The sequence below is a fragment of the Ptychodera flava genome, chromosome 5, assembly GCF_041260155.1.
Source record: "Ptychodera flava strain L36383 chromosome 5, AS_Pfla_20210202, whole genome shotgun sequence".
Taxonomy (NCBI): domain Eukaryota; kingdom Metazoa; phylum Hemichordata; class Enteropneusta; family Ptychoderidae; genus Ptychodera; species Ptychodera flava.
In genome coordinates this window covers 45,917,671-45,941,944 of record NC_091932.1, presented here as the reverse complement: position 1 = coordinate 45,941,944, position 24,274 = coordinate 45,917,671, and the positions used below count along the sequence as shown (strand labels likewise).

Sequence of the window (24,274 nt, the reverse complement as noted above, 5' to 3'; positions counted from 1 at the left end):
TGTATTCACTAATTGCCACTGAAATTTAATCAACCCCACTTTAGACCCTGGTTTACAGTAAAAATTAATACCCCTATTTAAACCAAATGGCTGTAAACCCACTCTATTGAGCAGCACATATACATACAGTATCGGCAAGAAATTAAATGTATGTGCCCGGCTAACACTGATTCGCGGAACGGAATGAGCGGAACGGAACGGAACGGAATAGCCACACCAAAAAGAAAAATAGTTTCTCTTAATTAGAGTCCTTTTTTCGGAGCGGAACAGCATGGAATTTCGGATCTAAAACAGAAATTTGGATTTAAACAAAATATCATTTTTCAACCCTTAAAGTAATGCATCTGTTTTTCGAAATTTCTCTTGCCGTGATGAAAATCGTGAATAAGACTACTAATGAGAACTTCATTCCATAGAAACACACTTCGGGAAGTGTGGTAGAGCAAGTACAATAAATCAAACATCACACATATAATCAGGCAAGACTGCTTCCGCGACTGCTGCTGGGAATGAATAAGACTACTGGACTGAAGCTATAATTCAAATCTGAAACTACACCTGAATCCAAACCTCACCCTGGATATCGCATCTGCTGGAGGATGCTATGGCTACCAGGAGGTGGCGGTCTCGGTATGAAATATCCACCTCGATGGCATGGCGCCAGATTACATTTGGCACGGAGGTGAAAAACAAGGGAGGTGGTGACGGTCTAACTTCTAAAATTGATACATAGTAACTGCATTGCTGACTGTGTGTTCATTGGCGCTGATGCAACCCCTGACTAGCGTGATGGGAGTCTCACAAACAGCAAGGCAGGGCGCGGAGTGGCAGGGCCAGGTACACCTGCAGCAATTTATAAGTTTTACTGACAGTGCGTCAAGGTGAGTTCCTGGATTAATTTATCTAAACTGTCCAAACTTACGAAAGTTGTAAAGACATTCAGATCCTGTACTCTAAATCTGCTTGCTTTTCGAAAAAATATACAGATGCTCGTGTGGCGGTGACAGCTTAAAACATTGCGATCGTACGTAACAAAACAGAGTGCACAATTACATGTTGGCCATAGACATGCCCTCTTTTGGGTTGACCACCCCTCCATACTATGGTAGTGCCCTCTATAAGGTGTGATTCTCGGGGTTAGATTTAAATTTAGATGTAGCTTCAAATTGAAGTTACAGCCTCGTTTCCTGTGGCATTTGACATAATTTTCATTTTGAAAACTTTAAAAATTAAGTTGCCTTACTTGAAGAGTTGAATAAATGATATATTTTCTTTAAATCAAAATATCTGTCTTAATTCCATTCTTTCCGCTCAAAAATCCAGTGGGCGAAAAAAATGGACTCTAATTAAGAGAAGCTAATTTTTTATTTGGTGTGGCCATTCCGTTCCGCTCTTTCCGTTCCGCAAAATAGTGTAAGCCTATGTGCCCCCCTTCTCCCTTGGTCCTACCCAGTGCAATCATAGACAGTAGAGGGGCTTCTTCCTCTACTGTCTATACTCAGTGCAATTTGGACCAGTGTTCTCCCCAGTGCAATTAAACATAGTGGGATGAGTTTAACATAATAATTCAATTGTTAATGCAAATTATTTTTTAGCTCTTATGTTCTCAGAAATCCTGGGGAGAACTCTGTATGCACTTTTTAATGTATCTGTACATGTATGTTACTAAAAAATTAAATCTCATTGTCTTTCTTCAAATTCATAATAAATTTCTGTCAATCCCTTCAAAATATTCATTAAATTCAGAGTGACTTTGAAAACAGTTTAATTTGTATTTCATAATGGATTGTTTTGCCAAGAAACACCCTTTCAGTGTGCACAGGTGACAGCTAACACAGCACATCAATTTTCATGAGGACATAATTGCATTGACATCATCTTAAAGAATAGAAAGGATTTCCAGTCTTCATAGAGATGAATGGGCCAATTATCACTTTTCACAAAAGCTATCATGAGTTTTTCATTTATTTTTGTCTGTGATGAAATCAAAGTTTTCACTTGACACTCATGCAGTTTTGTGCTTTGACTTGTTCAGGTTGTTTAAGTAATGCAAATGTAAGCATGACAGCTAACATGTCAGAATGGAAGGTACCTGCTATCAAGACTAATCAGATGCAAAAACAATCCTATGATGAATTATATCTCACACTGCTTGGGGCTTGAAATTTTAATTTTAGAATGGTTGTCCATATAGATGAACAAAATATATTTTGGTGGACCACATTGGTCAGTTCAAAATGTATTTCCAGGTTACAAAATTCTAAACAGCCAGCCCTTTAAAGCTTGTGAACGTTGTAGCGTACTGAGTTATTACACTTTTGATAATATTTGTTGTCAACAAAGAGTAATTTTGCTTGATGCTGGACACTTTAAGTTGTCACGGTGAGGATAATATGAGTCCAAAATGATTTGAACAGATAATCGACTGGCAAAAAATTGATGTCTGAGAAAAATAATCGCAATCATACCAATCTTTAATCCAATGACAGTAGGTCAGAATTCGTAAGACAATAGTTGTAAACATAGACACAAAACAGCACAGAACATACAGTAAATAGACGGTACACTAACAAAGTCATATTCATGAAAGAAAGATATATGGACCTCTGGCCAGAAGACCAAGAAGTGATGTCAGGTGTTTCAAAAATAGTAAGCGCACCCTGTCCCACATGTGGCACCCGCCATATATCAATCTATAAGTCAGATAGGTAGTGGTCACTAACTAAGGCCCAATGTCACCGATGCCATCAGTGATCATTTGTCGAAGAGAGATATTGTATTTATCCACCAGCTTGCGATACCTGCCAAAAAAGCGTTTAAATGTAGAGACAAGTCTTGCTCTGGTGTAACCTTGATTTAACAGTGTAAGAGAGATGGCCATGTCTCTCTACAAACTCACCATATGAACTGCATGCTCTAGCATATCGAATAAGCTGGGAAATGTATACCCCATAAGCTGGTGAGAGTGGAATATTACTTATGAGGTGTGGAAAATTGATGATACTAACGTTGAAATCATCTCTCTTGTCATATAGCCTAGTAGAAAGGTGACCATTAGAGTCAAATTCAAGTAAAATGTCCAGATATGAAGCAGAAAAGGCCGTTTCTGTAGTTTCTTTACTCTCCAATTCTGGAGGATAAATCATAGCGAGATATTTACTGAATTCAGAGTTATTAATTGAAATAACATCGTCTATGTATCTATATGTTAGATTGAAAGTTCGAGCTACATAGACCTTTTTCTGTTTGATTAGGTTCTGGATAAATTGTGCCTCGTATGAGAACAGAAATAAGTCTGCAAGCAAGGGAGCACAGTTAGTGCCCATAGGAATTCCTATACACTGTTGGAAAATGTGTCCTCCAAATTCTACAAATATCACAATAAAAATTACCCAGTTCAATAACAGTGATAAAGAGACTTAATATTTTGATATTTTTGAAAGATATGTAATATTTCTGTGATGGTTTCCAACTCTCACACAGTTAACAACAGTGGTTTAGGGTGGGCCATTGTGTTTTCATTTGGTAAACCAAAATGTCCAGTGACAACTGTGACATTTAAAAGATTACATTAACTCTCTACTATTGATAGAATTATATCGTTTATAATATTTAGAAGTGACTGATATTTCAGCAGATAATGAGTACACCAAACCTAAAATCACTGAGATTGAGAAAGAAGAAGCATCGCAACCTAAGATGACTGGTACGGAGGGAAGAGGGATGGAGTCGACAGCCACATCAACACAACCTGAGATGACTGGCAGTGATGGAAGTGAGATGGAGACAGCCACATCAACACAACCTGAGATGACTGGCAGTGATGGAAGTGAGATGGAGACAGCCACATCAACACAACCTATTAAGATGAAAGGCAAGGATGGAAGTGAGATGGAGACAGCCACATCAACACAACCTGAAATGACTGGCATGGTGGGACGTGGAATAATGACAGAAGCTGTCACCACAGTAACAGAGCATCAGACAGGTAACAAAAGTTTACCGCTACTTTATATGATGTTTGCAATGTACAGATTGGCATATCAATAAGGATAGAGAAAATATTGTAGTCGCAACTTCCCATGATAATAAACATTGTTGTGCAAGTTAATTTTTAACCTTGATTTAGCAAAGCACAATGTAAGCAACTTAATTTTTGACTGATATAGTCATGAACACTGTCTTTATGGTACATGGGAGGAAATATTTCTGAGAATTTATTTTAAAGGAATTAATTATGATAATAGATCATAGTTGGATTGAGGAAGGAAAATAGATCATTCATCCATATCATGGGTCCTAAGTAGAATGGACAAGGGATTTTTCGGTGGCAGAACACAAGAGAAAGCACTAGAGTGTAGGATGTTCTCACACTCCCTCCTATGGAATGAATGAACATACAGGGTATACATTCATGGAATGAGAGCTCATTGGTCATTACTTGTCTTCATGCTTGTGGCATTCATATTAATTGATGAATAGGATGTCACAATCAGACAAGTTATTTCAAAATGAGTTTTTATGAATTCTTCACGAATGAAATATATATTGAAGTAAACCAACAGACTTATGTTAATATGGTTATTTTAATATTTATTATTATTATGTTATAAATGGCACAACTGTGAGAATAAAACTTACACTTTTGATGTGGATGACTTTAAACTACATTTTTCGACAGGTAATGATAAAACCAGAATTTTGCAAGTATTGGAGGAACATAAGAAAACTATTTGTACACACAAATCAGATGAGATTGAATGCTTTGTACTGTGCTGGGAACTTCTGTCTGATATATGAGCTAGACAGATGTTGAAAAATCTTGTGAAACACGAAAATCTCAACTCATTGTGGTGGGATTCTAGTAGTCCAAAAAAAGTTTACTCATCACTGGTAGTTTTTTTTGTCCATCCCCAGGGAAGAGAGATTCCAGTGGTATTTTTGGCAAGTTCTTCAAACGTCTTACTGGTCGCAAGGACAAAACTGATGGTAGTAAAGTGATGTCCATTGGTAAAAAGGAACTGAGTGGTTCAGTTACTGCTGGTAGTAAAGAGTTGTTTAGTAGTAGTGGTCCAGTGTTGTCTGTGATGTCTGGTGGTACATCGACATGGCCTGGTAGTAAAGAGGAACAAAGTGGGTCATATAGTGATGGCAGTGGCAAGGGAAGTGATTCAGAGTCCATGGAGAGGATGGTTGGTGGTGGAGCACTTTCTAGTACAGAGGCACTATGTGGATCAGATGTTGACAGGGATGATGAGACCAGTAATTCGGAGTCCATGGAGGAGATGGTTGGTGGTAGAGCAACTACAAGTTCAGCTGGTCAGTATATTACCATAGAGTGGTATAATTGAGCAATAGAGCACACCCAGCGACGGTATACCATGAGAATTTGACCAGTTCATGACATAAAATGCACGAGCGATAGCCAGTGCATATATGAATTGAACTGGTCAAAATAGAGTGGTATACCGTTGCTGGGTGTTATTTATTGCTATTTTATCATAACAGTATATTGAAATTCTGGCGTGGAATGTCAAAAACGAAATTTTGCTTATAAAGCTGGGAGCTTGCGCATATGCCAGCCGTGGTATATTGCCAATATACATGTACCATAGTTCTTTTCGCGTCTCGACCAATCAGATCACTGTATTTGCTCCATCAATATACTGGTATGATATAATTACAAATACGTGCACCATTTTTGGCTTAAGAAGCAATATCTTGATCAGATCTAAAACAATATTTTTTCAGACCGTAAGATAAAGATACAGTATCTTGTACACAGGATTTGCTTAATTTAATGGCATAGAATTATAATTGTCCATGGCTGGGCACATGAGTCTAACAAAACCTACCATGACTTCTTTATTCATTTATATTGCAAGGCAGTAGGTTGTTTCAAGTTACATGTACACACAAATGAAAATTACAAAGCAGTTTCCAAAATCCTGCAAGACTGACATGTAGCATATCTTTAAAGGGACAAAATCGGCCAATTTCTACACATTTATCGACGGCAATAATTCGCAGTCAAATCAATAGCCAACCCAAATAGTGACCATAGATGGCTTCAAGGAGATATAAAACTGCCCGCTTGCTCTTTATGGCAATGTTCAATGTTTGTTTCGGTGTCCACGTGATTGGAATTACTAACCGCCATTTTTTAACCTCATCACATAAGAATTACTGTGCATGCACACTACTTCACATCATCAGTTGGAAGAGTGCGTGTTAATGGCCTGTAACCTTCATACAAACTTTAGCACAATGCATAACGATGAGCACACGCAAAAACAAATTACAGTTAAATAGTGAAAATTAAAAGGGCATTTTCTTGATACTTTAACTATCAAATGACAGGGACTGTGAAACAGAAATAAAACCATAGACCCAATCCCCGGCGAAATGTCAACTGTGGTGTACCATGGTAAACAAGGTATTTGATGGTTTTTGATGTTTGACCATGAACTACCATGGTCGACTATGATATGAGACCACAGTAGGCATTTCAATACTATGGTCTACCACAGTTAACCACGGTCTATCATGGCTGACCTGTTTATGGATATCAGCTACCATGGTTGACCATGGTATTTGATGACTGATTGTATTTATGACCATGGTTATCGATGGTCAACTATGGTTGACCATGATATTTGATGACTCATGAGTTTAATATTGATGCCCAATTTTCTTGATGATCATATTGATAATAGGCTGTATGTATATACACTCCTATAATTTACATAGTTGAGTCTCTTGACATCATTCACAGTTATTAGAGAGAATTAATGTCATTGCCCGGGAAGCTTAGACCAATTTGCTGTATTCTTGTTCATGTCAGAAGACTGTGGACAAATATCCAGGTGAATTTCTTGGAATTATTGACATGGAGGGCATGAGAGCATTGCTACAATGGCAGGAAGTTAAGACTATCTGAGTCTCACTCAATGTTTGCCTCGAAACATGATATCAACATAGGCAAGGTCATAGGTCCATTGTCATTGGACCTTTGACCCTTTACCATGCTGTCACATGTCATAAAGCAATGCATTTGATTGGCTCATTTGAAGCAGCCATCTTCAAAATTCACTTCAAACAGATTGTCTGTTCAGTGAACAACTGGAAAAGTAGCTGTGCTTTTCACATCGATTTTGGGAGAAATTTTGGGGTTTTTTGCTCATTGAACATTCAGGGAAACACTCAGAAGATGTTGGAGGATGATCTTTGATAAAATCTGAAGGGCTTGGCTGTTATTGCAGTGGACTCTATAATGGAGGCTAAGTTTGCTGATCCTTAAGCGAGTCTGTCAAGTTATATTGACACCAATCAGGGATCACTGTTGTTTTGCAGAGTTAAGGTGAGGTTTATACAAAGATTTATTCTGTTCTGACAATTTTCCACCCTGGGTTTTGTTTCAAAAACCATCAAATACCATTGGTCGGTGATCATGGTTGACCAAGATTAATAACATGGTCAACCACGTTTGATACCCATGGTCAACCATGGTTAACCATGGTTAACTACCTTGGTTTACCGTGGTTGACCATGGTTGGTGACCATGGACAACCATGGTAATTTGTGCCATTTAACAAACATGGTCGACCATGAACTACCAAGGTTGAACATGGTCATATGACCATGAACTAACATGGTAGTCCATGTTAGACCACCGACACTTTCGCCGGGGATGGTTCTATGATAAAACTAAAACCATGTAAGATTGCTATGGTGACACTGATAGTGAAACAGTTACAGAGTCATACATTTTCTTTGCATTTTATGGTGAGCAAATCGTGATAAACCTACGTCTCCGCAGATTTTTATTTTGGGCATTTTTCTGCCATAGTGTTTTTTTTTCCAAACATGACATGATCCAGATGATCACTTGTTGAACTTTGAAACATCGCAACCAGAGATGTGACATCGCCGAGTACTATTGATCGATACTGCTCATAATTGTTTGTTAGGGGAGAACCATTTGATTTTTTGGGGGGGTATGGAGGAAATGGGTATGGGAGCAAATTTTTTTTTCCTGTCACAGTGACAGCAATTTTTTTTTCTACTGTCAGAGCTGCATCAATTTTTTTTTTCAAATGGAGTAGCAATGCAAATTTTTTTTTCTTTGTCATCAAGTTTGTGATGCGTTGTATATAAGGGAGCCGTCGTTATTTACGGCCTGAAACTCAGAAATTTCAAGTGACACCCCCCCCCCCCCGTCAACCATGATGAATTTGAGTAACTCCCCTCTCTAACTCTGAAATTTTGACTGATCCCCCCACTTAGAAAAGTTAAATACAAATACATGTATTTGTAAAATTTACAAAATACAGCAATTTAACAGTAAAGACCTTTGAAATCCTGATGTACTCTGCTAGACTATTATCAGTTATCTCATGATGGTTCAAAAAAGGTGAACCCATCAAAATGAAATTGCAAGTCACAATAAAATAAAGATATAAAAGCTCACGCAGTATCTAACCATATAGTATATTGTTTAATTTGGATGGGTATTATGACAAGGTTTTCACTAGGATATCTGACCGGGCAGAATTTGAAAGTACAGGGGGAGAACACGTGAGAGGCTTAGGGGGAAAGTGTCACAGGGGCTTTCCCCTATCTTGCATGGAAAGTTTAAGATATTGATGTGTGCAATGGTGCAGTCTGGTGCGATCTGAGAGGTGTTTTTTAATTTTTTTTACTAAGTGAAACTGTTAGAACACCCCAAGGGGGAGAGCACGAGAGGGGGTTTCCCCCTCTCGTATTGGAAATTTTGGGAAATTGATGTGTTTAATGGTGCAATCTGAGAGGAGTTTCAGGTTATTTTGCATTTGGTAAAACTGTTTGAAAATGACATTGAACACTGCAATATTTTTTTACATTTTATGCATGATCAGTGTTTGTGTCACAATATTCAACAACCAAACAATGACAATACAATTTGTGAAAAACAGTTCTGTTTGCCAGAGACTGAAGACAAATGAATATACAGGAACGGAAAATTTGTGACCTTCTTGTGTCATTTCTCCAGCTGCCAGCTTCTAATGAAAAGCATGAATATGGTATGTTTAACTGTCAAAATGGTCATTGAACTGAGGTAAATGAAAACATGTCTCTGTGATAATAAAGGATGAATTCACAACAGTTCAGTTTTGTCCTAGATCCTGTGAAAATTTTGAGAAATTGATGTGCGCCACGGTGCAGTGTAGTGCAATCCGATAGGTATTTTAAATTTGTCTTTTACCAGTAACACTGTTAGAAGAGCCGGGGGGGGGGAGAGCACGAGAGGGGGTACCCCCCTCTCGCATTGAAAATTTTGAGAAATGGATGTGTGCAATGGTGCAATCTGAGATGTGTTTCAATTTATTTCGCCAAAATATATTGAGTAACCCGTCCCCCTTCTTCCTCTCCACATTTTGAGTAACGCCCCCTTAAGTTTTCAATTTTTTTAGTGACCCTCTCCCTTGTATTTCATTTCATTTGTTGTTCCTCAATTTTTCATTGTCAACTTGTACATCTTCCTAATATATTTATATTGAGAGAATACTATTGATTTTAACACTAGTTTATTGACTCCTGTCTTCTGTTTTAAAATTTTCACAATTTACAGAAGTCAAAAAGTCCCCTTTAGATAGTGCCTATGCCATTGAGATATTGCAACAGAAATCCTGAAATATGATTTCTTGGGTCAGGAAAGGGAAGGAAAACATTGAGTGCACTGAGGTGTAAGTAGACCTATGTAGTCCATGCTCATATCATAAGTGCTGGGAAAAAAACATAAGAATTGCTTGTGGTAAAAACATTTGCGCCGCCTATGGCGGCGCGCCGGCAAAGAATACATGAGAATAGGGTTTCCAAATTTTGCTAATTTCTGGTGCATTGTGACAATTTTTTTTTTCACTTCTGTCAGTTATGACAATTTTTTTTTTCTCAGGCCATGGCAGGATCAATTTTTTTTTTCTTCTATCTCACCTGGCGACAATTTTTTTTTTCTCAAAATCCTCCATACCCCCCCCCAGAAATCAAATGGTTCTCCCCTTACTTCTTGACACACAAAATCTCTGAGAATGTTATTGAACGGGGTATTTCTCTGTGCCTCACTACTGTTGTTACAGTTGATCGGTATTTGGAACCACAAGTGAGTACAAGGATGGCATGATGGTGACTTCAAATGACAGCAGTCACCCTTGTCTTCCGTTGGCAGTCACTTGCATCACATGGCAGTCACTTGCATCACATGGCAGTCATTGCAGCGTTTGCTGGGTATCTGCTAAAGTGCGGGCTGCGGGTTGCGGGCTGCGGGTTGCGGGCTGCGGGCTGCGGGTTTTTAGAATTATGGCTAGATTTCTAATATATGTAATATGGCATTTAGTATATAAGAAATAAAACCTTTAGAAGGTGTCTATTATCAATAATCATGATCAGGTCTATCGTACAGTATCCCTTTTCCTGCCAAGTCCATATTTTCAACATCAGGTCAAGATGGTTAAAATTAATGAAACACAACATATTCCATATTGTGTATTTTAACATAATACTGTACATTTGAAGGCTGTTGAAAACAATATGCTGTAAAATTGATTTTTGGACTAAAGATGCTATAACAGACCATACCAAGTGGGTGAAAATACGTCATGTTTCTGAAAAAAAATCAAAATCTGCTAAACTAAAAGCGGCGATTCCGAGGACCAATTTATTTGTTCCGAGCTGCCTGGCCATCACAAATAATTTGGGATCTGAAATCACTTTTCTTTCTTGCCATGGATGTGAGTGAGAAATAATACCAGACTGACAAAAAAACTTCGCGCCTCGGAAATGTCGCCACTTATCGCGGAATGAAAATTGTTACATTTCTAGTATCAGGCCATAGGAAGTAAATTCTTTGTAATGCATCTATTCACAATTCGGTTCTAGGGCAGCACATACAGAAAATTAAACAATGCCTACTTAAATGCAATGTGTAAGGAAAGATTTGACTTCAAAAAGCGTAGAAGTGTTGTGTATATAAATTCCGTGTATTTTTCATGAAATCTTTAAAAAGAAAAAGACGTACGACAATGGACTTAGCTTACTTTGCCGTTTCGGTTCAACCGAGGTCACGACCACAGAGAACGACATTCCGCTAACATTTTACGCGAGAATTTCAGCGGGAAAAACACGTCGGTGCGTTGACTTATTTTCAGGAATCGATCTAATAGGAATATTTTTGGATGAGTTTGTGTTCTGCAGCTCTCAATAATTGTGTATCTCCTAATATCATGAACATATTCTATGACTTGCACCTGCAGCATGATAGTCGCTCCATATGCATTTGATCCAGCGTGACTATGAAAAGTTTCCTAGGACTATTATCGTGTTCACCACAATAAAATAATTTTAAACGGCATTGAAAACGATTCTGAAAATTGTGCTTTTATCGGCGGTTGAACTAATCTGAAGTGTGAGAAGGCATGGCATTCTATGAAAAAGTAACAAATTATTAGGCGTGTCGAGTTTCAACGAACCGAAGTTCATCTCCCAGTTCATCTGTGCTGTCAACGATCCGAAACTTACTTTTAAACTATCCGTCCCAATCATTACATAAAAAGTTAATATAGCGAGTTGTTGTGAAATCTGTCTTAAAGCTTGTGTTCATATTATTACTCATCCGTGTTCAGTCATATCATTTCGAAAGCTTCGATCGGCAGTGCGCTGTGCAACGGCGAATGTTGGATGGGAAATGGACTATTCTGACGTTGGTGGTGCTTTACCAGATGTAAGCTAAAATAACGGCATTATTCAAGAAGTTCACGGCTTTTATTCCATAAACAAATACATCTAGATACTATTTTAGCATTTATTCTATCTACTAGCGAAAATGATACCAAAAATCACACATTTTTTCATGCCCGCAACCCGCAGCCCGCAACCCGCAGCCCGCAACCCGCAAAATAGCGCATCCGCGTTTGCTGCACTGACTGATAGTGGTTTGCCCGAAGTCGAAGACCGCCAAACAAACACAAACAGCCACTTACAGGAAATTGGCCTTAATTGCTGTGAATACAGTAAAATTAATGCTACGAACACAAATTTACATATTGTTTGGACCTTTATCTGTACAATTTTGTGTTCACTGGTACAGCTGAAAACAGAAGACTGATTCCCCTAGACATGCACCCAACTAAGCTACTGGAAGCCTATAGCTGGTAATACACAGCCCTGCCATGCAGAGCTTAGTAACTACTGCAAAACAATTTTGTATGGACGAAGCCCAGGATGAAACATATACCCGGAAGTGAATCAGATTTCTTGTGGGCAAAGCTCTTTTTCTCACCGGTTTCATTTAGATGTGATAGGAAAATGGCAAAATGATAGATTCAGCGATTGTGAATGGTAGGGGGCTAGACTCGATTGGTATGATACTATTTTCTAGTCCCTACCCAATTTACTAATGCTTAATGTGTCTGTATTTTTCTTTTTCTTTTCTGTTCTATTGGGAAATAAAATATCCTCAAAATAGTAGAAGTACATGTACATGTACCGGTATGTCTTGCCATATTGAAACAGTATCGTACTGCGTATTCAAGCACTCATGGGGCATAGACAGCATTCAGTACTGGCGTTCACTCCAAGATGTACGCATCAGTCGCCAAAGTATATCGATTCAATCTTACGATCACCGGGACAGCCTGCTGAAGTTTATTCTAGACTTTCAATTTACTCTGTTTTGATATTCCTATACCCGCAGTCCATGGGCAAGCCTAGAGGTACATGTACAAACAAAATGAAAACAAATCCACCATTTAGGCAATAGGTCACAGTGAGAGAGACTGAGAATAGGTACTGTCGTTGCAGCTTGCAGGCATTTGAAATGCCTTTTTGAAAAATGTTCTCTTTTGCAGCAAAGAACAGTATATTGAAGAACAGGATTGGTTGTCAAGTTCTGTACATGCAAAGCTGACTGTCAAAATGATGTAACTTAATTCAGCTTACAGCATCGATGGTAGGGGAATCCCGAACACAGTGTTATCCATCTGGAGCCATATGATTATATGCATCATGTGCACTGTGTGTGTTTTTTCACACGCGGATGCTCATAGCGGTGAACAGCCAAATTGATGGTCATGACCATTTATTATTTCTTGTGATGGTTTTATTTATCGTGTTTAAAACCGGGGTCGAATATATGCATGGTCATCCATTCATTTACTATCTACATGTCAAACACTACACATAGAGTCTCGTATCGAACAAAAGTCATGAAAAATGGCCGACTTTGTCCCCTTAAGTACTGATCTAGCTGCTACGAATTAATCATATGCAGAGGTTGTCGTGTGATTTTCTTAAGTCTGTTTTTGTGTTTCCCCCAAAAAGTGTGTAAAACTCCTTTATCAAGGCATCAAGTAAAAATTTGACAAAATGCCTTGGATTTAAAGTAATATTCACACGTCTTCTTCTATTTTACTAGATAGCTATAGATATACACACCACTGACAAAATCCAAGTTATATCAAGCATTACAAGAATATGATGAAAAGGATATCAATGTTTGTTTACAGCAGATAATAATTAATATTGACAAGAAATAAGTTCACATGACCAATTCCAGTTTGAGAAGACACTGATCTCAAGTGCATCACTGCATAAAATGAGAAATTCTTCTTCTGCAAGCTATATATTGTCAGTCTGTTGAAAATAAAATTTGCATTTTCATAAGGTAATTCAGCCATTCCGCATAATATCCAGCTTCAAATATGCAGTCTGACACCATCACATTACTTGAAACTGTTCTGTAACAAGGAAAACAGGAATCATTGATGATAAATAATAATCTTTGCGGCCCTGATACGGCTTTTGCGGCCCGAGGTCGTACGGCGGAAGGGGCCGAGCGTGCGAGGGCCCGTACACCGTACGACCAAGGGCCGCAAAAGCCGTATCAGGGCCGTAAAGGTTTTATCATATACCTTATGGAATGATTAATATGTAGTTTGCATAATATTCAACATTGTTTAGGAGATAAAAATGCGTGCGATATCAGAAATTCATCGCAATTTGTGTCAGTTTTTCATAAATACGATGGCCGCTTCCCGTCGCGGATTGACATACATAATGACGTCATTTGTTTACCTGCAGAATTCTAGGACGCGCAAAGCAATATGCGTACTATTACGTGACCAACAGAGAGCAAGGCTGAAATCGAGGTGTAAAATGGACAAAAGCGTGTTGTCAGTTTCTTGTAATTTACACTGAACAGGCACGCACTTAGTATACACAGGATTTCACTAGAATTTAGAAATAAAAGCCGATGTCACCGGCGCGGCTCCGCTGTCGCCACGCGCAACTACGATCTCAGCGAGCAGACGTTTTCCACATCTCGCGCTGGCTTTGTGTACGAATGGAACGTTTGCGGATAGCAACGTGCGTAGTAACCAGAAACGAGATAGTTCAGAAATGCACGCGATTGCCCATATTTGGGCACCGGGCCGGGGCGTGATACGTAAAAAAAATGCACGGATCTGAGGGCGCTTTCTCCCATAGCTTTACACAGGCAAGTGAATGTAGGTATATGATAAGTTTAATATTTACATTTTAAAGCAACAGTTATCTGCTAAAATAAATCATTTCAAGGTAACTGGCAACACTGGTACCAGTAGGTATTACTCCTGCTGTAGTTGAAAACAGCAAATACAACTGTCATTCAAAAGGAAGGAATTTGAATCAGACTGTAGAAATATGAATTTATTTATTCTTCAACAATATGTATTATTAATGCAAGACATTTTTCTATGATTACTGGTCAAGAGCATTTGGATAAATTTGTTGATGGCATTACGTACAGTCTGACAGTACGAAATGAGTACACAATATCGGTATATAGAAACAATATTACTAACTTTTTGGAATTATAGAATTTATAGTCTTAAGGTTCTGTTTTGAAGACTAGCATTGCATAATTGTAGCAATATATTTTTAATAACAAACATAACTGTATTTTGTTATTTCATGTAACCATCAATCAATTTGCTGATGAAAGAATGTACTTGCTGATAAACGTGTATCTTTCACTCAGATTTCACTCAGAGTGAACCAATGAAGATATAAGAACAAATAAGAATTTTTAAACTAATATCTACAAACGTGCTGCTATGGCAACAAACCTTTTTCCCATCAAACAATTCAGGACATTTCCCCAACCGTTCAAAACATGACATGATATAAAAAAATAAAATTAATAGAGCACAAAAAACTGTGGTGTGACTGAAATCTTTAGAATGAACTATTATAAGTGGGCAATTGTTTAGTCACCATGGCGATAGGCATTAGAATTAATCTAAAATCAATCATAAATACATTACACATTTCGGTCACAAGTTTTACTTTTTGATACAATGTGTCAATAACTGTTCTCAGTTTCAAGGTACAGGAAATACTGCAGGTTTTCATTCTTTATACTTATCCTGCCTTCATCTATGACCTTTGACCTTTCAGGGCATTGGTCAAAGAATATACTAGTATGATGAACTAATGTTGCAAAAGGTATTGCCATGGCAACATGAAGTTCTTAAATAAAAAGATAACAGAATGGCAAAAAACTACAGTGGAATGAGAACGTTATAAGTATTTCATAAAAGTAATCGTAAATGCCAGTAATATTATTCTTAAATTTATTATGAGAACGGGATTGACTTTTAATGTCAATGGCATAATAGCAGAAACATAATTTTTCACCAAAGATTATTTTTCCATTATTTGTCATTGGTAGAATCAGTAATTTAGCTTGTGGAACAATGGGCTTGCATTATCTTAAATGAATTTTGAAAGAATTTTTGATGTAGCTGAACAAACAGAACAGATATACACAGATGAGAATTTTTGAACCAAATTCTACAAATGTGTTGCTATGCTAACATGACTTTCACTAAATTAACCATATTGAGAAAGTAGTATATAGTGATACAACAATAGCAAGTGTAAATAACAACACACCTAAAAGCTGGGATGTTTAAAACATTGGAAAGTTCTAGTTATGACAAAAATTTGTATTTATTGTGTTGCCATGGTAAAAAGGCATTAAAACTAAAAACTCTTATGATAGTTACATCTAAAAGCTTGGCTGTATAATTATCGTGATAATGCAATTTAATTTGTGTCAATATTTGTTCAAAGTTTTAAGGTATTTGAATTACTGTACAGTCAGATTGTCAACACAGATCTGTTGCTTGTTCTGTTTATCTTGCTTTGACCTTTGACCTTTCAGGACAAAACACAGAAGATCTAGTGACAATTTTTGAACCAAAATTTATAAAAAGTGTTGTATGGCAGCATGATGGTTATAAAATCAAGTACACCAGACAATTCCACTTCATTACAACAATACGTTAATAATCAAATATGATCAATAAACTACATATCAAACGTTGTGTTGTTGATTAAATTTGCAAATGACTACCTTTGACAGAACATTAACTTATTTTGTTGCCATAGTAAAATAATATACACACTAATAAAATGAGGATAATAAATAAACTAAAACGTTTGGGTGAATGATTGACTTTGTACCTTAGTTTAATGTGAATCCATATATGCTTTCAGCTTTAGGATATATCTATCAACTCTAGTGCAGCCTATTGTCACTGAAATTCTATTTCAGCTCTAGTTATCCTGACTTGACCTTTGACCTTTCAGGACATTGGTCAAGAAGAACTCTGAAGGGTCATCAACGACAGATGTTCCAAAGTGTGAGAGGTCTGGCATTCCACAATGATAAACTTTTGGTGTGTGACAGAGACAACAATATTGTACACATACTGAACCAAGATTACACGTGTGAAAAGCAGTTGGGCAGTTTCGGTGGTCACTTTGCAAAGCCATTCAAGCCATGGACCATAGCTGTCTCTCAGGACAACCTCTACTTCATCCTTGATTACAGTAATGTGCAAATAGTTGTTTGTGATCAAAGTAATAAGGTTATCAGAATAATTACCTTACCCACAGACTCAAGTCCCTTGTGCATAGCTCTTGTGAAGGGGTTTGTTATTGTTACAGATATCAAAGGTCACCGTGTCCTGAAGTACAGCCAGGATGGACACTACATTTCAGAGTTTGGTGGTGGAGGTAATCACCAGACACGATTTAACTGGCCTGGCTTTGTTGCTGTCAACAGTGGGGATGTCATAATGGTGTCTGACAATGAAAATCATTGCATCAAGTGTTTTGACACTGACTTGAATTACTTGTACAAATACAGTCACCGCGGTAAAGGCGATGGTGCGCTGTGTTCCCCATACAGCATTGCCGTTGATAGTGCTGATCATGTTTATGTTTGTGATCACGGCAATGCTAGGATTTCAATGTGGAGTGGAGATGGAACCTGGAGATGTCATCTATTCCAAGGTGAAGTGAGCTACCCCTGGTTCATGGCAGTGACCGCTGACGGTGATAGAATTGCTGTTAGAGGATGGAAGAACGATGAAATTATAGTATTTTCTAAGTAGACAGAAATACCAAGATGATGTGTAAAGTCTAAATTTCATCAAAATATTGAAATTTGTTCAGTTTTGATACGCTAATTTAATCATCACTCGAGCGTCACGAAAAGATCAATTGGCACTGTTTACATCACCCTCCAAACTAATAATCAGTTATTTCTTGCATTTAGAACCAATAATTTTGGGACAAAATATTTGAAGTTGTGGCAACTTCTCTAGAGTTTGAACATGATGAAATTTAATAATTTCAGAAGCATTTTAAGCGAAAAAATCGAGGAACTTTGGTGAGAAGTGTATGACAATCGATGGTGATTTGTCAACATCACAACACATGAGTCATGTCAACAAATCAATATAGGGGTTATTTTCTGCATTTCCAAACAGAATTTTACACTGAAATATTTAACATAGCTGTCACTTCATGTCTTTGATACAAATATACCAAAAGTGAGTTGTTTACGAGAATTTGTGATGAAATATTTGAGTCAATTTGTCAATAGGTGCGTTAATCTGCAATGCAAGCTTACTGCTTACAAAACTGATCCCTTCACATCTTCACTCATAGAGAATGGTGAATCAACAGTTGTGTGTGTGCAATAATGTTTTAAAAAATTACCTGCACATCTTCTGTTATCGCTTGTTATGTATGGTTTCAAGTTTACCAATTGATGAACTAAAACAAGTCATCGTTGATGACACAGTCCCCACTTGTTAATGGGTACTTTTATCACAAGTCCTCGGAGAAGATAAGGTCCTCTTCATTAATTAGGTCTGTGATTAAAAATACTGCGATACAGATGAGGCTTAATGGCCCAGAATGAGTTCCATGGTGGTGAAACATATAGCAATGTAAGCCACCATCCTAATTACAAAAGCTCATTAAATGAGTCAATTAGTAACTAATTGACTGGATGTTGTCAAACATCGTTGCATCCTATCACAAAACTGACAGATTATCACTGTACCATATTTTATAAAGTTTGATGCAGTTCTTCTGTTCACTCTCCCTATAAACAAAAATTCATCATGTAAATGCAATTAGGGAGTGTTCAGAATTTAATTCCAGGGGGAGCCTGGAGGACTTTCTATTTTCCTTGTGATTTTTTTCCATGCCCCCCCCCCCCCCCCGTTAAATTATGGTGAAAATCCATGGCCCCCTCATATTTCCCGGTTTTTTCCATGCCCCCCAATATTACACACACACACACCCACACACACACACACACACACACACATATATATATTATATATCAGAGTTCGCGTTTACGAAAAAACAGTGCGTATTTACGCATTGAAATTGACTTTCTACGCATTTTTTTATTGTTATGCGTTTTCTATACGCAAAGGAAAACAGTAAAAATGTTCTCGAAAGCACTCCCTGCGACTAAGCTTAGGCGACAACCAGACGAGATGAGTGCCCGTTTGACATTAAATTTGTTGCAACATTTCTGTCAATGACTCATTTTGTGTGGAAAGTTTCAGATTCTCTGGGCGTGGTCTGAAAAATCGGCATCATAGCAGGTGCAGCCAACGGAATTATTCATTGAAAAAGCTATTCAAGGAGCAATTTTTGAGGGCAGGGGAAATTTTAATTTTGCTTTGGCAGGGGACATATTTTTAGGTGTCAGGGGAACAAATTTTAGGTTTTTTGTCGGGCAGGGCAGATATCGGTTGATTGTCCCGGGGACAGGGCTTGGCGAAAAACGAGGAGAGAGGGGAAGCTACTTTTAAAATGGGGACAGGGGAAGTTTAGCCGTGGTGTTTCTGGTAGAAGGCCATTGCAGTATGTGTCTGTATGGGAATGTTCATTTTCAGGGGAATTTTTTTAAAAGGGCAGGGGGAAATCGACAGGTTTTTCATCTCAGGGTAGGGTAGCTTCATGTGTGCAGGAGAAATGGAATGACAAATTTTTATATTAATATTAAGAGGAATTTTTTCGAGGGCAGGGGAAATCGTTAATTTTTTTCGCAACAGGGCAGGGGAGCTTCAAAAATTGACAGTGGGGAGGGGAAACAGGCAAAAATAAGTGGGGAGTGGGTAAAAAGTAAGTTTGAGTGCGGGCGGGTAAGTCGAAAAATTTCCAGTGGGAAGGCAAATTATGAACAGCTTATTAATTACCCTCATGACTTAAAATTAGTCAGTTCACATTACTCGTCATGCACAATATATCTTGTCGTAGTAAAGACCCCTTTAAAAGTGCATTGTTCGTTGGCTGCACCTGTCATAGCTCAAAGGCACGTTATTATGTCAGCTGTGCCTATGAATTACGTTGCTAATTTCCAGGCGTGCGATAGTTTCTGAAACTTATAACACAAAGTGAGTGATTGACAGAAATGTTGCAACAAATTAAATGCCAACTGTGCACTCTCATCAAGTCTCACTGTTCCCAAATTTGATCAAAGCACACATGCAGCATGGCGTCAAAGCAAACAACTCTATTTTCTTTCAACTTTACTCCATGAGTCAGTGAAAAAAATGATTCAGAGGGTCAATCGAAAGACACTACCGGGCAACCCAACATGGAGAACAGGTAGAAGCGCTGTGAAATTGAACCCATGTCGGAATCCACGGCGTATTGTCCTGTTATGGCCAATACAACAACAGGGGATCTGTGCCACAGTGAAACCGTTTGCCGTAATGATGATGCACCAGTTACCAAAAATCCCGTCCACAACCACACGCAGGCTACCAAGAGCAGTGGAAGACTGAATATCCATGGTTACGTTTTGATTTAATCAACAACAAGACACTGCTGTACTGCCAATTATGTGAAAAAAATGAAAAGCGGAATGCATTTACCCGTGGTTCGGCCGATGTACAGAAATCCGCTGTTAAAAGGCATATCAAGGCTGGATAAGCTGCAATAACTCTAACTTTGGGTTGCTCGATATGTTTTGACGGTCGCATATATACCTTCGCTGTTACATTTCAGCATGTTTGAAACACAGCCGGGTTGTTCAAGTTGTTCGTTAAACTGTTTCCATTAAAATAATCTTACATCGTTCAATCCGAATATGTAGTAGGTTTATTGAATGGCACATTGTATTTTGCAGTCAGTTTTGTCATCAATCGAGTGCGGAAGTGAAATTACGCAAGCAAATACAGCCATTACGCAATTTTAGTAGACTAATGCATATGCTGTTCGCGAGGAGAAAAAAATTTCCGCGAACACTAATATATATAATAATCGCAATCATACCAATCCATACTCCGAAAACATTGGGTCAGAATTCTTAAGACAATAGCTGTAAACATAGACACAAAACAGCACAAAACAGACAGTAAATAGACGGTACACAAACAAAGTTATATTCATGAAAGAAAGATATATGGACCTCTGGCCAGAAGACCAAGAAGTGATATATATATATATATATATATATATATATATATATATATATATATATATATATATATATATATATATATATATATATATATGGACTGTAAGTGGCACATTATAGGGAAGGCTAGTAATGAACAAATCAGGTTGTAAATTTCTGGAGAAAAGTTAATTATGAAACATGAATACTTCTTTCGTTTTGTCCACTATAAATGATCCGTTTTATAGACCTTTCCTTGATTATTTTGACGATAACTTTGTCCCAGGTGTTGTTATATCAGTGGACTATATAAAACATGTTGGTTGTAAATGTTGCTAATTTGTTTTTAACATTACATACTCGTAGCAAGTACTCGGAGGAAGAAATTATATACTAATGATATACAAAGAAGGGTGTGTTCACTGACTAGACAAGTTGTCTCACTGTTTTCAGAAGTACTCTCCCATTGGAAAAGAATTTAAAAACTTAGAAAATGTTTGACTGTGGCAGGTACAGACTTTTAAGGTGGGGGACTACCCAATACCAAGAATATTGTCATATTCTAGAAATCACTTATGTTGTAGCCCAATCTACTTTTTGAGATAGTTTACATTCAATTATTCATTATCCCGTGATTTTGAGTTCTACACATGACTTTATTGCAAATTTGACCTGTTCAAAGAAAACAATAGCCGTGGTGGATAAAAATATTGTTATTTCATTACAATCTTGATTTTTAAGTATCGTCTACATGTAGCATTTCCGATATAAACATCATGTATGAAGTTACTCATCCAATAACAAAGATGCTGCCTTATTTAATGTAATAAAACTTGTAATAAAATGCTGAGTCAACACTTTTGCATCGGTGATTTTTTAAAGAAAAACAAAATTATGATTTTCTTTAAAAATCAAGCACAGTGACATGGTATTTTATATATACTTTTCAATAAAGCACCTTTCAGTGGATCATTTGTGAAAGTTTTATGAAATTGACAATATTCGTAGTATGTTTTCTGACATTTCTACATGCATGCAATCCTATGAAATGACTCATTTTGCATAGCCCTGGGATAGTCTTCTACCTTATGCCAAGAAAATCACTATTTGCATCAAACCTATAATTATTTATCTTATTGCAAGGCAAAACCAATCATTTTATACTTTCATTCTGGGGTACTATGGTTGCCAAAAAACAAAGTGGCTGACAATGAAAGCAACAATCCTAAGGAATATTTCAGAACCTTTGTTGAACAGAACATCTTATTCATAACATGAATTCATATAATGTCTATGTTATATTTCTGCTAGTTCAATTCAGAATTCAATGTTCATAAATGCAGATAACTCTGGATACATCAAAGTTTACATTGGCAGCAGTACATTTTTATCAGAGTTGACAGAGCAAGCATATTTCACATTTTTTTACAAACTTTAAAATAGTCATGATGTACATGTTTGAAAATGATTGAAACAAAACATGTTAATTCGTTTTTTGGCCTTTTCTGCCAGCCGTCACTGAGAAATCCTTGATCATACAAATCACAACGTATGTGAGTCTAAAGTACTAGTATCATTACGCAATTTGTGAGCCTTAGATTCTAAAAGGCAATTCGATTCATACACAGTTAAATCACTTCTTGACTATAGCAAATTTCTTGTGTACACAGGATGCAATGACCAATATTTCAACAATCTGGCACCATAATGTTGATGCACATGATCTTCTGGATGCACATACAGAATTATTGGAAAATCACTACCTTGATGTTCAGGCTTCTTCACGTTCCTTCTGCCATGATTTGCCTGATTGCCTACACACGTGATCACATAACAAGTGGGATCATTGCGCACCCTGTCTTCAACTGGTGACGTTCTGATTCTGAGATCGAAGTTTTTAAGTTCAAGATTCAAGATAGAAATAAAATAATTTCTAAAGCCTTTTAAAATCTAAATTATATTCTATTTATCAGTATATTACATCAATCTTTGAAAGTTGTGAAATTTGAATTCCGAATCTGCGTCTGAAGTTATAGGATCTGAGATCTGAGATCTGAATCTGAAGATCTGAGGATCTGAATCTGGGGATCTGGAAAGTCGATTCTACCGTTGATACATGTATGAGTTATGGCTCTGAACATGAAAACATTGTAACTAAATGGTCGCCAAGCAGCTAAATTGAATGGTATCATGAAATAAATCCACGTACATATGTGGTAGGTCAATGTCCTTGTACTGACTTTGAATAAAATCGGTCAAGACGTGCCTGAGTTATGGCCCAGGGCATGAAAAATTGTAACAATATGGCCACCATGTGGCCATATTGTATCATATCATGAAACAAATCGACATACATCTGTATGACATAAGTCAATGTCCTTGTCCGAACTTTGAAAAAAATCGGTTGATACAAGTCTTAGTTATGTTCTGGACATGAAAAAATCGTAACAAAATGGCTGCCAAGCAGCCATATTGAATTATATCGTGAAATAAATCCACGTACATATATATTACATAGGTCAATGTCCTTGTACCAACTTTGAATGACATGCCTTAGTTATAGATCAGGACATGAAAAATTGTAACGAAATGGCCACCATGTGGCCATATTTCATCATATCGCGAAACAAATTGATGTGCATATGTAATGACATAGGTCCTTGTACCAACTTACAATAAAATCAGTTAAGATTTGCGTGAGTTATGGCTGCGTACATGAAAAAATCGTAAAAAATGGCTACCGTGCGACCATATTGGCTGGTATAACAAATCAAATGGATGTGCATATGTATGACATAAGGAGTAATCCTTGTACAAAGTTTGAATGAAATCACTCTAGGCATCTCTGAGATATCTGCATGAGCAGACGCACCAACGCATGCACACACGCATGCACGGACATGACCAAACCTATAAGTCCCCGGACAGTGTCTCTTGGGACTAATTAAGCCTACTTTAGTCATTATATCCAATGCCCCTACAGACAGGATGACCCGACGCCATCGCGATGAACTGTGACAGTGGTTTTGTGGAGGGCGCTATCACACAGCTGCATGCACCTGAGATATGATGAGTGTACATGGACTCTCGTAATGAGAAATAAGGACGCTTTTGATGTCAGCTTCCCACGGTTGTTTAATTCATATGTTGATATTTGTAGTGACAAGGACATTTTTTCTGTATCATTTATCGTTTTTGTGTTTTCAACATTTATCATGCTAATAAATTCCGGTACAGGAACCATAAAAAGTCAACTCAAAAACATTGTTTTCTGTGACGTGACACCAAGAGGGTCTGTCGAGATCTTCACTTCATATTTTTCCCTGACTGCTTTTTGTCATTAAAAGAGGAGGGCAAAATTTGGTTAATGTACAAAGTAGTTCTAAAAGTTAACCTGTGACGAAATGTTCAGGCTAGGGTAGTTCAGAATACATACATCTACTATGCATTAAATTTAATTTTCTCTGTAAAATGTAAAATTAC

The 24,274-nt window shown here is 37.4% G+C and overlaps 1 protein-coding gene across 5 annotated transcripts in view; it reads left to right on the top strand.

Moving 5' to 3' along the window:
* LOC139134100 (uncharacterized) overlaps positions 1 to 18,570 on the top strand; it is a 56,064-nt gene extending 37,494 nt beyond the window's left edge. For 2 of the 5 annotated variants that reach the window (XM_070701007.1, XM_070701008.1), the window contains exons 8-10: positions 3,617 to 3,988; positions 4,918 to 5,319; positions 16,666 to 18,570. In XM_070701007.1, the coding sequence (XP_070557108.1) occupies positions 3,617 to 3,988; positions 4,918 to 5,319; positions 16,666 to 17,474 (1,583 nt within the window). In that variant the 3' untranslated portion in view covers positions 17,475 to 18,570. The remainder of the gene's footprint in view (positions 1 to 3,616; positions 3,989 to 4,917; positions 5,320 to 16,665) is intronic. The other 3 variants (XM_070701011.1, XM_070701010.1, XM_070701012.1) reach the window with 3 other exon arrangements.
* The last annotated feature ends 5,704 nt before the right edge of the window (positions 18,571 to 24,274 follow it).